We start from the raw sequence: 15,006 nt of genomic DNA on the forward strand, positions 1-15,006 counted from the left end.
GTGTGGCTGTTCATACTGGAGCTGCAACGCTTGTATGGCTGCTGAGTATAGGTATGGGTCATGGCGGCAGGACTGACTGATCATTTGAGCCTCAAGCAGCTTGAGGTGTTCAAGTAGCACATGATATTTGTACTTCTCAGTCAGCTCCAGGTGAGGCGCAAGCAGATTGTCTAAGGCCAGCTTCAAGTTAGCAAACTCCTTTTCACTATCTGTGGAGAAGTCTGGGATTTTGGGTTTCGGCACACCATATGCTGAGCGAAGTGGCAGGCCAAAGCTGAATGGGGTCATAGTCTGGCTTAATGGCCACTGAGGTTGAACAGTTGGAGGCGAGTCACCCACTATTGGAGCAGATGATGGACGATGAGGTGGCGCCATTGATGGAAGCACAGCAGCATAATAAGGTGGGCCATAGCTTGATAAGGCCTGAGGCGTCACTTGTGGTAGAGGATAGTGCAGTGCAGCAGGATAGCTGTAAGACACAGCCATGGGCTTATAGGCAGAGGCTGTAGTGGCTACCTACTGTTGTATGTGAGGCTGGAGGCCTTGTCCAGAATCATCATAGAGGTGAGGTAGCCCTGTGGCTTGAGGTTGCAGAGGGTCCGGTTTGGGGGGAGGGGGTGTTGCCAGCCCAGTGTCGACATCACCATGCCAGACAAGATGGTAGAGAAAGGGGAGCTTGGACACTTTGAAGAGGCTGGGTGTATTGGTGTGAATGCAGAGTATGCCCTTTTGTTTCCTGGTACAGGGGTGTAGTCTCTCACTTTTGCCTCACTCTCTGGTACCAAAGACGCGCACGAAGTTGTATGTCTGCCAGCCTGGGCCTCCATGTTGTGTGTCTGCCTCACTGGTGAAAGAGGAGAATGGCATGGGGAGACAAGAGACATAGAGGGACAAGCACCGAGGGACCGAGGGTGATCATGCTGGGGGGAGGGGGGTGTAGCACCTTTCCCCCTGCGATGAGCCTCACCTGTCTTCTCTTCCATTAGGAATGATGTGACGTGTTCTAACAGCTCCTGATGGCGATGCTGTTGGTTTTCATACTGATTGAGTGTTTTGGTGAGCTGTGCTACTTCAGCATTCTTCTCCCTCTCACTTCTGGAGATGGATTCAGTGAGTTTTCTAAGTGAAGTAGTGCTCAGCAGGTCACATGAGCTGGGGTTTTTGCAAGGTTACACGTCTGTCCAGATGGGAGGCTGCATCCAGTTGGCTAATGTCTACTGTGACCGCTGCTCTTCTCTGCTCCTCTGGCGCACTCTTTGGTAGGGTGGGAGGAAAGGGCCGGTCGCTGAGGATTGTAGGCAAGAATGTAGTCTTCAAGATATCTGGGGGTGCGTGGACACCTCACATGGTGCTCTTGAACATCAGGATGAGGCAGAGATGCAGACTTATCTTCTGCTGACATCTTCTGCTGTAGACAATTAAAACTGGCTCGAAGGACCTTTTGTTGGGTATTGGACCCCTGAAACTAGTTAGTTGGATGATTGACTACTACAGGGCTCTGGTCAGAGAGCACAGTCATCAGTTTGATTTAAGTCGTTTACTTGCAGAGTGGTTATAGTTCAAGCAGTACAAACGACATCTCTATAGATTCTGAAATAAAAACAAGGAAATAAATGCATGAATGTCTGAGTTGTTACTGATAGCCTGCATTAACAAAGCATTTAATGATCGTACAATGAAATCTGCATCCTCTCTGGGGTAATATTAAACATCCAATGTAGCAGTAACCACTACTGTCATAATAACACACTGAAACCACGTTAATTGCGTGTTCACAGTAATACAGGGCGAACAAACTAGGCTAGCCAACTAGCTTAGCACTTAACACGGCTAATTCGGACCAGGCTAATTACTGAAAACGAGTCCTTTCTGACATTACAGCGGTACAATGAATACACTTAACATTGACTAAAAAAACGCAATGTCATGAAATACAGAATCAAGTTTTTGTGCTACATGAATCTTATAACGGTAATATTACAACTTACATCGTCAGTGACTTTTGCACCGGGAGCAACGGCAGAAACATAACAGAGAACGAGCGGACTGAAAAGGAAATGGAGCCAAACCCGTGATTTCAGGCGTCCGGGTATCGTAGCGGTCCATTCCGTTGCCTACCAACATGGGTCGAATCCCCGTGTTACCTCCGGCTTGGTCGGGCGTCCATACAGACACAATTGGCCGTGTCTGCGGATGGGAAGTCGGATGTGGGTATTTGTCCTGGTCGCTGCACTAGTGCCTCCTCTGATCGGTCGAGGCGCCTCCTGGATCGACAGAGAAGGGGTGGCTCAGTGACCGGGAAGGCTCAAAAGGAGCGGGGTAATTGACCAGATACAATTGGGGAGAAAAAGGGGGGAAATTTAAAAAAACAAAAAACAAACAAGTGTAAGTGTAGGTGGATTAGATGGAGCCCTTTTCAAAGTAGCTTGATAATTGCTTTCATTCAGCAGTAGTTGTGGTTTCACCGCCCCGAGCTGCCTCCCCGGCACGTTCAAGCCACTTCACCAGCTCGGATGCGCCGGGAACATCGAAGCGCTCGGTTCGCGCTCTGAGGAGACGAGCGCTGCGCTGCACCAGGTGGTTGCCATCATCCATCAGGCACACCTACGGCAACCAGGCAGCCCTCTACAAGAAGTCTCCCAGAACGCCTCTCTGTGCTGCGACGTACTGAGCCCTGTGGTAAAGCGCTGACAAGCCTATTCCTGTTAACCCTTTCCTTGTGCCTATTTCCACGCAGTTGTTTTGTTTCTCCTGTGTTCCTGTTTTTCGTCTCGCTGTTTTTGTTACCCTCCTTCCAAGACTTGCACGGCTCCCCGCGTCTCCCTTGCTGCTCGTCCCCAGCGACCATCACGTTTTCCCCAGACCCCCTTCAGCAATCTCCCTCTGCGTCCCTGGACCCCTCTATTCGGACTTGACTTCCTGGATCACAGACTTGGACTGCCTTGGAAAACCCCTCGCTCAACGGATTTGGACTTTGGCAGCCAGGTGCACGCACATCGTCTCAACACCCCCATCTTAGATTCCCCTGTCATTATTTTGTGGCAGTTTGTTTATTTTTTGTTTTCCTGCATTAAAATTGCCTTCGGGTTTCTCTGTACTCTGTCCGTCTGCCTTTAGGTTCTGCTACACTGGTCTCTGGTCTTCATCCAAGACCCGTAACAGTAGTAGTGTCTACCATATTCCATCTGTTTTTTTCATTTTGAGACAAATGTCAGCAGGGGAAGGTAAGCTTTATTTTATGGTTTCTTTTTCACTTTCTTTGTCATGATGAGAAATTTGCACAACCAAAAACTGGAGGTTGTTTAGATTAGAGGAGCCAAAATGCCCACTTGCTAATATTGACCAGACATTTAAGTATTTTGATACCCTCAAACTCTTAAATAATAATTAGAGAACACACCAATATGTTTTTTTGCACACATTAAGGGGCATGGCAACCTCTGATAGTGCAGGAATTCTCCAGAATGTGTAATAGTGAAGTCAAGTCAATTTTATATGTATAGCCCAGAATCACAAATTACAAAATTGCCGCAGGGGGCTTTACAGCAATACAACGTCCTGCCTTTAGACCCTCCCATTGGTTAAGGAACAACTCCCTAAAAAAAAAAGTAAATAAATAAAGGAGAAAAAATCGGAAGAATCCTCACGGAGAGCAACAGAGGAGGGATCTCTCCCAAGACGGACAATGTGCAATGGATGCCGTGTTTACACAATTTACAGAATCCAACATTGAAAGAGGATAATAGAATAATAATGGAATTATAAGATCTATGAAGAATATGATGAGGAGGGATGTCATGCAGTATCCAGATGCCACCGGAACAGCTTAGGACCTGAGCCATGCAACCAGCATCACCATGGAGACCTGACAGGAGGACAGACTACACATGCACACAGGGGAGACTCACATCACACCATTCACACACACAGGAGAAGAGACAGGGGGAAAAAACCCAAAAACCATTATTCACTGAGGAGAGAGAAAAGGATAAAGACATCATTCAGAGAGAGAGAGAGAAAAGACTTGTGAGAGAAAAGAACAGTTTGCAATAACCAATAATCTCGTCGGCAAAACAGCGCTTGGTAAATTAATTGAGACAGAAACTGACCCACCATGCAGGATAGGTCATGAAGTACTCAACTTAAAGGCATCTAATTGTAGGTTAACGACTAAGCCGGTCATTTTGACTGTTTGGGAGTTTCAAAGTTCAATAACTTTGTGAAAATAAAAAGATACAGACCTGCCACTCCCTGGATGCTCATAAAATTGCATATATTTGCATTAAAATTAGTTTTAGATCAATTGCACAAAAAAAGTTATGATAAGCTCTACCTAAAACGACCATGACTGGTCAAAATGACTGTACTTAATTTGCACGTGACCATGCGTGTCATGTCACGATTTATGACGTGTGTTGGTCGCATTATTTCCTTCATGAAGTTCATTGCTCTGTCCTTGAAACACACTAGCATTCTCCAGCGCAGAGTCATAGTCTAAACTTGATGTTTGATTATTGCCAACATGTCTGGGTACAGACACCATTTTAGATGCACCATGACTACCACCGAGGCATTGCAGTATTTAAGGGGATTGGACAGCGGTGATTTAAAATTGTTTGAAAAATAGTATTAACGTTTTTTAAATGTTAATTTCAGTGTCAGTCATTTCTTAACAGACATACTAACATTTGCAATGCATTAATATCTCAATTGGGTATTTATTTTGACAGAATATAGAGTTTAAAAACCGTGGGCGGTCATTTTGACAGCCCACGGTAGTTCTAGTAGTTTTTAAGTTCCGGTCGTTGTTTGGGACTGTTTCAATAGTTATTTTCAGTTCTGTTTTACATTTCACGTTTTATAGGCCTTGTTACATTTGTTAGATTAGCAATATATGTTTTCCGTTTTGTTTTTCAGGTAATCTTTCCACTTTTTCAATTTTGCTATTCAAGTTCAACCATGTCTCTCTTAAGTTTAAATAGTTTTAAAAGAGTATTATAGTTGGTAAAATGTTAATTTTGGTGTCAGTCATTTCCTAACAGACATACAAACATATGCAATGCATTCATATCTCGATGTCTTTTCTGGTATGTCTTTGCTGATCTTGCCTTTTTTCTGTGAACATTAATTTGCTCTGCATTCTTGCAAAGCGTTCACCATCTGATGGTCAGTGAGTCCACATTCTAAGTATTCTTTTCATCACCTGCCCCATCATGAAAATCCCACGCATGCATACACTATTCCAGTAATAATCAACAATAGACATAACTGCTGTAACCTGTCATCAGTCCGCCATCGTGGTGCTCACTTGGGGAATTTTGTTTATGCTAAACCTGCTGTGTAATATCGAGCTGCCACTGCTGTTAGCTGCACCTAACAAGTGGCACTGCTAAATGTCAGATCCTTATCTAACAAAACGTTCATTGCTAATTACATTATATGTAACAAGAAACTTGATTGTATCATGCTCACTGAAACCAGGCTGGATGAGACTGGCAACAAAGAGTTGATAAAAACAGAACCTGAAAATTTCAATTTTGTACATTGCACAAGATACAATAGGAAGGGGGGCAGTGCTGCCCTCTATGCTGATCATTTAAGCTTAAATAATGTTTTTTGTTTTGTTTTTTGTTGACCCCCCCCCCGCCATTTCTCCCCAATTGTATCCGGCCAATTACTCCGCACTTCCGAGCCGTCCCGGTCGCTGCTCCACCCCCTCTGCCGATCCGGGGAGGGCTGCAGACTACCACATGCCTCCTCCGATACATGTGGAGTCATCAGCTGCTTCTTTTCACCTGACAGTGAGGAGTTTTGCCAGGGGGACGTAGTGCGTGGGAGGATCGCGCTATTCCCCCAGTCCCCCCCGACCAGACACCCTGCCCGACCAGAGGAGGCGCTAGTGCAGCGACCAGGACACAATCTGAGGTAACACAGGGATTCAAACCGCCGATCCCTGTGTTGGTAGGCAATGGAATAGACCGCTACGTTACCTGGACCCGCCCCCTTTAATAATGTTTCTTTTGGCACGTCCTTATCCTTTGAATATGTTGCTATCTTTTCTAAATCTTTATTCTCTACTCTACACTCTATCACTCTCCTAAGCTTAAGCACGGAATTAAAGGAATTTAGTGAGCTACAATCCAAATTTTCAATTGAATTTGACTGCACTGTCATCTCAGGGGAATTCAATATCCATACTTATAACCCCAATAATGCAGATACAAAACAGTTTACTGCTTTGTTAGTCATTTGAATTCTCATAACATGTTACAGGACTTGACCTGGTTGTCTCAGGGTCTGGATATTACAGTCACACCCATCCTACATTTTGTTTTCTCTGACCACTTCTGTATGTTTTTAGTATGACCTGGCTCCCTAAGCATGACAATGCAGTCAGAAACATAAAAAAAGCGTTTTATTGATGAAAATTCGACATGTTTATCAATATGTTTATAAATCAGTATGCTGACATGGCACCCTCCACCCTGGTTTTATGCGATGCCATGGTGGATAACTTCAACTGTGTTCTTGGTCAAATTATTGACAGTATTGCTACCATAAAAACCATAAAGGTATCTGCAAAACCATAAGCTCTTTGGAAAATGGGGTAAGAATAAAAATACTAAAGAGAGCCTGCAGGAAGGCTGAACATACGTGGCAGAAGACCAAGCTGCTGGTTCACCTCAAAATCTTTAAAAATGTACTTTAGAGCGACAACAAAGAAATGAAACTTTCTAGGCAATCCTACATTTCTCAGATAATACACGACAACCAAAGTGAAGGTACATTCAGTTATTATAGACCCAATGTCTGGAACAAAATGCCTGATGATATAAAGATGTACCACAACTGTGTCATCTTTTAAAGCAAGCATACGACCTACCTCTCTCAGGCCTATGGCTAGCTTGTGCCTCAATCTGTCTGTCTCGCTGTCTCTCTCTCTCTCCCTCGCTCACTCTCTCTCTTTGGGTATGTGTGAGTGTGTATGTTTATTATGTTTATATTGGTGGGTGGGCAGGGGGTGAATTATGCATTTATTAATTTGTTGTGCAATTATATGAACATGCCGGTAGGCAGGGGCAGCAAGTTCTCAATGCTGCATGCGCTGTGTTGTGTTAAAGAATAGAAGACATACACGTTGAGATGGCGTTAATTTAACGGCAGGAGGATTTATTTTGGTGGCACGGTGGTGCAGTGGTTAGTGCGGTCGCCTCACAGTAAGAAGGGCTTGGGTTCGAGCCTCGGGGTAGTCCAACCTTGAGGTTCGTCCCGGGTCATCCTGTGTGGAGTTTGCATGTTCTCCCCATGTCTGTGTGGGTTTCCTCTGGGGGCTCCGGTTTCCTCCCACAGTCCAAAGACATGTAGGTCAGGTGAATCGGCCATATTAAATTGTCCCTAGGTATGAGTGTGTGTGTGTGTGTGTGTGTGTGTGTGTGTGTGTGTGTGTGTGTGTGTGTGTGTGTGTGTGTGTGAATGTCGGCCCTGTGTGATAGTCTGGCAGCCTATCCAGGGTGTCTCCACGCCTGCCGCCCAATGACTGCTTGAATTGGCTCCAGCATCCCCGCGACCCTGAGAGCAGGATAAGCGGTTCGGAAAATGGATGGATAGATTTATCTTCCCGTGTATGCTGGAAATAGTATTCTATAACACCCAAGTGCAATGCGCTATTGTGGTGTATTGATAAATGTTCTATCATTCACTGTGGATACGGAACTACTTATTGTTTACATGTTGCTGACCGGATGTAACCCCGCCCAGAAAGGAGATAAATATTAGGTGCAAAAGCGTCAAAACCCAGAACTGCGCTCTCCAATGCCTTGACAGTCAGGTGGACATGTACAGCCGAGAGATATGAATAAAAGCTTCTTTACATAAAGTCATCCCCGGGTACTTTGTCCATAAGAACACAACACTGGCGACGAGGGGGATTCGTTTTTTTTCCACGAAAACTTTTTCTTCTGAGACGGAGAAAAAGGTGTGAGAGAAGAGAGAGAGCTAACCAGAGCAACGCGCTAGCTAGCAAGCAAAGGAGCAACTAGCAACGTCAGTCACAAAATGGCTGTGTTTAGCAGTGAGTCGGGTTTGTGCTTCAACGAGGCTAACGAAAGCTTCAGCACGTACGAGGATCGTTTTGCACTGTTTATCGAAGCCAACGGGACTGAGGAGGGGAAGCAACGGGCTGTGTTCCTATCCGTGGTGGGTGCAAAGATTTTCACTTTACTGACTGACTTGGTAGCGCCAAAGAAGCCATCGGAAACGCCATTAGCTGATATTTTTTAAAGCATTGAGGGACTTTTATGTGCCAAAGAAGAATGTCCTGAGCGCACGTTACAGCTTCCGTGCACGCAAACAACAAAGTGGTGAGTCTCTAGCTGAGTATGTTTCCGCGCTAAAAGGGTTAGCAGCCTCTTGCGCATTTGGCGCGACGCTAGAAGAACAACTGAGAGATCAGCTAGTATATGGTATCGGTAGTAAAGAGCTGAGAACTAAGCTGTTGAGTGCTGCTTATGGACAAGAGCTAAACTGGGCTAAAGTGATGGACACGGTGAACAATTTTGAGTGCACATCCACGAGTCTTAGAGCGTTCCAGCAAGCTCCGCTGAGAACAGACATTGTGAGAGCCAGCAGCTACAAAGGGAGCGCCAGTGCGCGCGGAAACGCGGCACACGACATGAAAAAGGGCGCCAGGGACACGGCGTGCTACCGGTACCTCGGAGAGGGACATCAAGCAGCGACATGCAGGTACAAAGAGTTCCAGTGCAGAGCCTGCAACCGGAAGGGCCATCTGGAGAGGGCGTGCAGGTCCACTGCATCATTGGAGTCGGAGACGGCCAACCACGGCGGCAGCTCCAGACGGGGACCTAGGACGAGCAGGAGGGCCACTCCTGCAGAGAGGCAGACTCGCTACATCACCAGGGAGGAGTCTCCCCACGAGCAGCAAAGTGCATCGGAGGAAGAGACTGATTATGAGGACTACAGGGCCTCCAACAAAACCCACAAGCTGATCATCATCGAGGTAACAGGGACTAAAAAAGACTTGGGGTTGTTTTCCGTTACCGGTAGGCCTAAAAATGATAATGAATATGTCAGACCATTTATGGTCATGGTGAGATGTAATGGTGTAAAGATCAAAATGGAGGTAGATACAGGTGCAGCCATGAGTATCATAAATGAGAAACTGTACAGACAGAGGTTTAGCAAGTGTCAACTAATGCCATGTGATGTAAGTTTAAAAACTTATTCTTCAGAGCCGATTCCATTCTTGGGTAAATTCCAAGTGAAAGTACAGTGTGGGGAGCAAACAGAACAGCTATCGTTGTTAGTGTGTAAGGGACATGGGCCAACACTGATGGGTAGAAACTGGATCCAGTTCTTAAAGTTAGACTGGTCTAGAGTGAACCATGTACCGGTGGTAGTAGATCCACTGACTGAGATGTATCAGAAATACTTCCAGGTGTTTGAGAGAGACAAGGGGGTCATTTCAGAAGTAAAAGCAAGGTTACAGGTGGTTAGCGACGCCACGCCCAAGTTTTGCAAAGCAAGATCAGTGCCTTATGCACTGACTACAGCAGTAGAACAGCAGCTAGACAGACTGCAAGAAAAAGGAGTATGGACCCCGGTAGAATATAGTGAATGGGCTACTCCCATAGTATGTATCCCCAAAACAAATGGAGAAGTCAGAATATGCGGGGATTATAAAGTGACAATAAACTCATGGCTAGAGGTAGACAAATATCCTCTGCCAAAGACACAAGACCTGTTTGCTAAACTAGCAGGTGGCAGGTATTTCACCAAGTTAGACCTCACACAAGCATATCAGCAAGTAGAGCTGGATGATGAATCCAAGCAGTACCTAACTATAAACACGCCTAAGGGGCTCTATCGTCTAAACAGGTTGCCATATGGAGTAGCAAGCTCCCCAGCAATATTCCACCGCATCATGGATCAGGTATTACAGGGGCTGCCAAGGGTGGTGTGCTATTTAGATGATATACTCATCACAGGGACAACAAAAGCCGAACACAGGGAAAATGTAGAACGAGTGCTGGAGCGATTACAAGACAGAGGTGTAAGGGTGAACAAAGACAAGTGTGCCTTCTGCCAGCCAAGTGTTACATATTTAGGGCACAAAATAGACAAGGAAGGGTTACACCCCATAGAAGAGAAGGTAACAGCCATAGCAAATGCTCCCACCCCAAAGAATTTCACAGAACTGAGAGCATTCTTAGCCCTACTGACATTATGGGAAGTTTATGGACAACGTATCCACTATCATAAAGCCTATGACTGAGTTGTTACAGAAAGACAAGCCATGGGTATGGTCTACTAAGTGCCAGGAAGCCTTTGAGAAGGCCAAGAGCCAGTTAACATCAGACACAGTGCTGACTCACTTTGACCCCCAGCTACCACTATTACTAGCGTGTGATGCAAGTGCCTATGGGTTAGGAGCAGTGATAGCACATAGAATGGCAGGTGGTAGTGAACGTCCAATCGCATATGCCTCACGCACGCTTAGCAAGACTGAGATCAACTACTCTCAAATTGAGAAAGAAGCAATAGGCATCATTTTTGGGATACAAAAATTTAGGGACTACTTATATGGAAGGACATTCATATTAGTGACGGAAAATAAGCCTTTAGTAAAAAATATAGGGCCAACAACAGGGGTGCCAGTGTTAGCCGCTGCCCGCCTGCAGAGATGGGCATTACTCCTCTCTGCCTATCAGTATGACATAGTCTACAAACCCTCCTTACAGCATGCAAATGCAGATGGTCTGTCCAGGCTCCCAGTACAGGGAGAAGCACCAACGAGTAACCCAGAGTACAGAGTGTCTTGGTTAGAAGCAATGCCAGTCTCAGCCAAAGATATTAAAATCCAAACAGATAAAGACAGGGTGCTCACAAAAGTTAGGCATTTTATACAGACAGGATGGCCTAAACATGTAGCAGATGAAGAATTAAAGCCATACTGAAACAGACGTGACGAGCTCACAGTGGAAGCCGACTGTGTGTTATGGGGTTTACGGGTAATCATACCCATGACACTGAGACCTACACTCTTGAAAGAGTTGCATGCAGAGCATTTGGGCATTGTGAAGACAAAAGCAGTAGCCAGAAGCCATTTTTGGTGGCCGCGCTTAGATCAGGAAATAGAAAATATGGTAAACAATTGTATTTTATGCCAAGCAAACAGACACCTGCCCACCAAAACGCCCGTACACCCATGGAAATGGCCAGAGCAGCCATGGGAACGAATCCACATCGATTTTGCAGAAAAAGGGAAACAGCAGTTTCTTTTGGTCAGTGATGCATACTCGCGCTGGCCAGAGGTCAAGCTTATGACCAGGACTACAGCTATAGCCCTAGTAGATGCAATGAGGGGCCTCTTTGCAGCGTGGGGGCTCCCCCAAGTGGTCGTTTCAGATAATGGCCCACAGCTAGTGTCAAGGGAGTTTGAAACCTTCTTAGAACAAAATGGTGTCAAACACATCAAGTCCGCTCCTTACAATCCAGCTTCCAAAGGACAGGCAGAAAGGTTGGTCCAGACTTTTAAACAGTCTTTAGAGAAGCAGAAGGAATATGGGTATCCAGTGCAACAGTGCATTGATAGTTTTTTGTTTAGTTATAGGAACACTCCATCAACAACCACAGGGAAAACCCCAGCTGAGCTTTCTGAAAAGACAGGTTCGAACCAGGTTGTCACTGATAAAGCCAAAATTCTCAGCACAGATGCAAGAGAAACACACAAAGGTTACAGGCAGTCCTAGAACCCTCCAGCCCAATCAGAAGGTGGTTAGGGATTTTCGGGGAGAGGATGGGAAGAAATGGAAACAAGGGGTGATAGAGCGAGCTCTAGGGCCAGTGACTTACTTAGTCAAGGTAGAGGGGCAAACCCTCAAGAAACACATTGACCAGTTGATCACAGATAAGACCACAGACAACACAGGAGACCCAGAATTTGACATTGCAGAACATGAGTTTGTCAGGGCTCCAGAAACAGAGGTGGTACCCAGTGGTGAACTGGAAAGAGATGAAGCACCTGCCGCTATGGAAGCACCACGCACCAGACCACAGCGAAACAGACGAGCACCTGATAGGTTAACTTTATAATCTGCTTAGGAGAAACATTGATTGTAAACAACTGTTCATTGAGTGTTGACTGTAATAGGAAAAAGAATGTCATTGCTTTGGGTGGAAAACGGGTTTTTTTTTTTGTTCAGATGAAAATATGAGGTTTAAAGTTTCTGGGGAGGAATGTGGTGTATTGATAAATGTTCTATCATTCACTGTGGATACGGAACTACTTATTGTTTACATGTTGTTGACCGGATGTAACCCCGCCCAGAAAGGATATAAATATTAGGTGCAAAAGCGCCAAAACCCAGAACTGCGCTCTCCAATGCCTTGACAGTCAGGTGGACATGTACAGCCGAGAGATATGAATAAAAGCTCCTTTACATAAAGTCATCTCCGGGTACTTTGTCCATAAGAACACAACAGCTATCTAACAGCCTGGAGGTGAAATAGTAGTGTAGTGAACTATGGGGTGTCTGTTTGTCTATCTACTCGTTTCTGAGGTTAGCTGTTTTCAACCTTCTACACTCTCCCCCACTTAAAAGAATGTCTCCTGACATTTGCTATCTTTATGTGTCCATCTCTTAGTGTACGAGAACATAACAATTGTGGCAGTATGGCTGGGACTGGATAGGGTAGGAGAAAGGGACAAAGCTTTGAGTCTCTGTGATGGGTTGGTTGGTCAAGAGGGTGTTCACATCTGCACTCCAATGCCAGTATGATGGCTGACCCAGAGTGTCATATATGAGTCTTTCTGTTGGTCTCCTTCTCCATCAGGATCTTCTCACATCTTATCTTTCCCCTGTGTTTCCATCATCCATCTTTTCCACTTGATCAGGCCCTTTCTCGACTATCTTTGGATCACCCTGAGCCTCCTCCCTGTCCTGAGTTCTCTGAGCTTCTTGTCTGACAGGAGGACAGAATTCTCTGGCTGCTGCATGAAGCTTAGCCAATTTTCAGGATTCTGCTGTGGCATGATAGGTCCTTGTTGCTGAGGCCTTACAAGTCTATAGCATGGGATTCTGATCCGGAGGTCATGATGGTATGTATACTCCTCTTCCTCATCAGCGCTATCTGTTACTGGTCTGTTGATGTCTTTTTCAGGTTGTTTCTGTCTTTTGTGTTTTGTGCTTTCTTCCACAGGGAGCGGAAGTTCTTCTTCAAGAGGAAGGTCATTTACTGGCAGCAGCAGGTTCCTGTGAAGCACACGCAGGGACTTGTTAACTCCCTCTGGCTGTACTTTATAGACAGGTCCCTCTCCCAATCTTTCTACCATGTGATGTATTGCTTTCTCTCAATATGCATGCAGTTTGCCTGGACCTCCTCTCTCTGACAGATTTTTCACCAGTACCCTGTCACCTGGTTGAAAGAGTAACAGACCTCTCTCGCCTCTATCATACTCTTTCTTGCCTATAGTTGAGGACTTCTGGCTGGTGTCTGCAGCGATTTGGTAAGCTGCTCGCATCCTATCTGCCCACTGCTGTGTGAAGGTTTGATGGTTGCTTGCCTCAGTCTCTCTCCTGGAGCTAATGAGTAAGCTGATCGGTAACCGTGGAGCTCTGCCGTACAAGAGGAAGAATGGAGGGTATTCATTTGCTTCATGCCTGATGCAGTTGTAAGCATGCACGATATGAGGCAGATGATCTTTCCATTCACTCTTCTTCTCCTTTTGTAGGGTGTGCAGCATTTGAAGAAGTGTGCGATTTAGTCTTTCACTGGGTTGCATTGTGGATGATAAGGAGAAGTTCATGAATGAGTAATTCCTACCAGTTGCTGTAGTCTTTGGAACAGGCTATTCTCAAACTCACATCCTTGATTGTGATGAAGCTTCTCTGGGTACCCAAAACGAGGGATAAAATCCTGAAATATCTTTTCAGCTGCTGTCTTCCCTGATTTGTTCATCATTGGGTAAGCCTGAGCAAAGCGTGTGAAGTGGTCGACAATATAATCATATCCTCCCTTGCTTGGCTCCAGATGTAAATAATCAATAGAAACCAACTCAAATGGTGCACTGGTTGTGATGGATCCCATCAGAGCTTTCTGCGGGACATTAGGATGTTTTTGTTTGATGCAAACACATCTCTTTGTCATGTACTGCTTGATGTCTTGCTGCATGTAAGGCCAATAAAACCTTTCACGAATGAGATGGATCACCTTATCAGCACCTATGCCCCATGTCATCATGCAAGCTCTTCAACACCACAGGTTTCAGTCTTTCAGGGAGGACCAGTTGTCTGTGTTGCTCCATTTTCCGGTAGAGTATTCCATGATCCACCTCTAGCTTGTTCCACTCAAAGAGTAGTCTTCTTGTCTGTCTTCCCATGGCTCTTTTCTCTTTTTCATTGGGAGTCCATGCATTGAGTTTCAAGGACACAACTTATTTGATCGCTGGATCTTCTTGTTGTGTAGCTCTGATGTTTTCAGGTATGACACTAGAAGTGCTATCTGTCGACACAGCATTTTAATCTTCACAGTTGAGCTGCAACGCAGCCACCCAGGGAACATTGTTGTCTTGGACTGTTTTGCTTCCTTGTCACACTGCAGACACCACCTCCGGTGACACTGTCTCTATATGCTCACCTATTCAATGTGAAAGGTTCACTGACTACCTGAACAACATATCGGCATCTGCATTCATTCGCCCTGGTCTATACTTGATGTCAAAATGGAAGTCTGCTAACTCCCCACCCACCTTTTTCCCACAGCATTTAACCTTGCAGTACTCAGGACATAGGTCAAAGGATTATTGTCTGTACAGACCGTGAAGGTTGGAGCATAATACAGATAATCCCTGAATTTGTCGCAGATGGCCCATTTGAGTGCCAGGAACTCGAGTTTACCGGAGTGGAGGTGGTAGTTTCTCTTGGCAGGTGTTAATGTCCTGGACCCACACCCGATGACATGCAGTTTGCTGTCCTGGCGTTGGTATAA

At 45.4% G+C, this 15,006-nt stretch overlaps 1 protein-coding gene across 1 annotated transcript in view; it reads left to right on the plus strand.

Annotated features, from left to right (window-relative positions):
* Window positions 1-299: 299 nt before the first annotated feature.
* cnga1a (cyclic nucleotide gated channel subunit alpha 1a) overlaps window positions 300-15,006 on the plus strand; it is a 29,993-nt gene continuing 15,286 nt past the window's right edge. The window contains exons 1-3 of the mRNA XM_056280490.1: window positions 300-471; window positions 12,664-12,748; window positions 13,219-13,273. Coding sequence (XP_056136465.1) covers window positions 300-471; window positions 12,664-12,748; window positions 13,219-13,273 — 312 coding nt within the window. The remainder of the gene's footprint in view (window positions 472-12,663; window positions 12,749-13,218; window positions 13,274-15,006) is intronic.

The sequence above is a fragment of the Lampris incognitus genome, chromosome 5, assembly GCF_029633865.1.
Source record: "Lampris incognitus isolate fLamInc1 chromosome 5, fLamInc1.hap2, whole genome shotgun sequence".
NCBI lineage: Eukaryota > Metazoa > Chordata > Actinopteri > Lampriformes > Lampridae > Lampris > Lampris incognitus.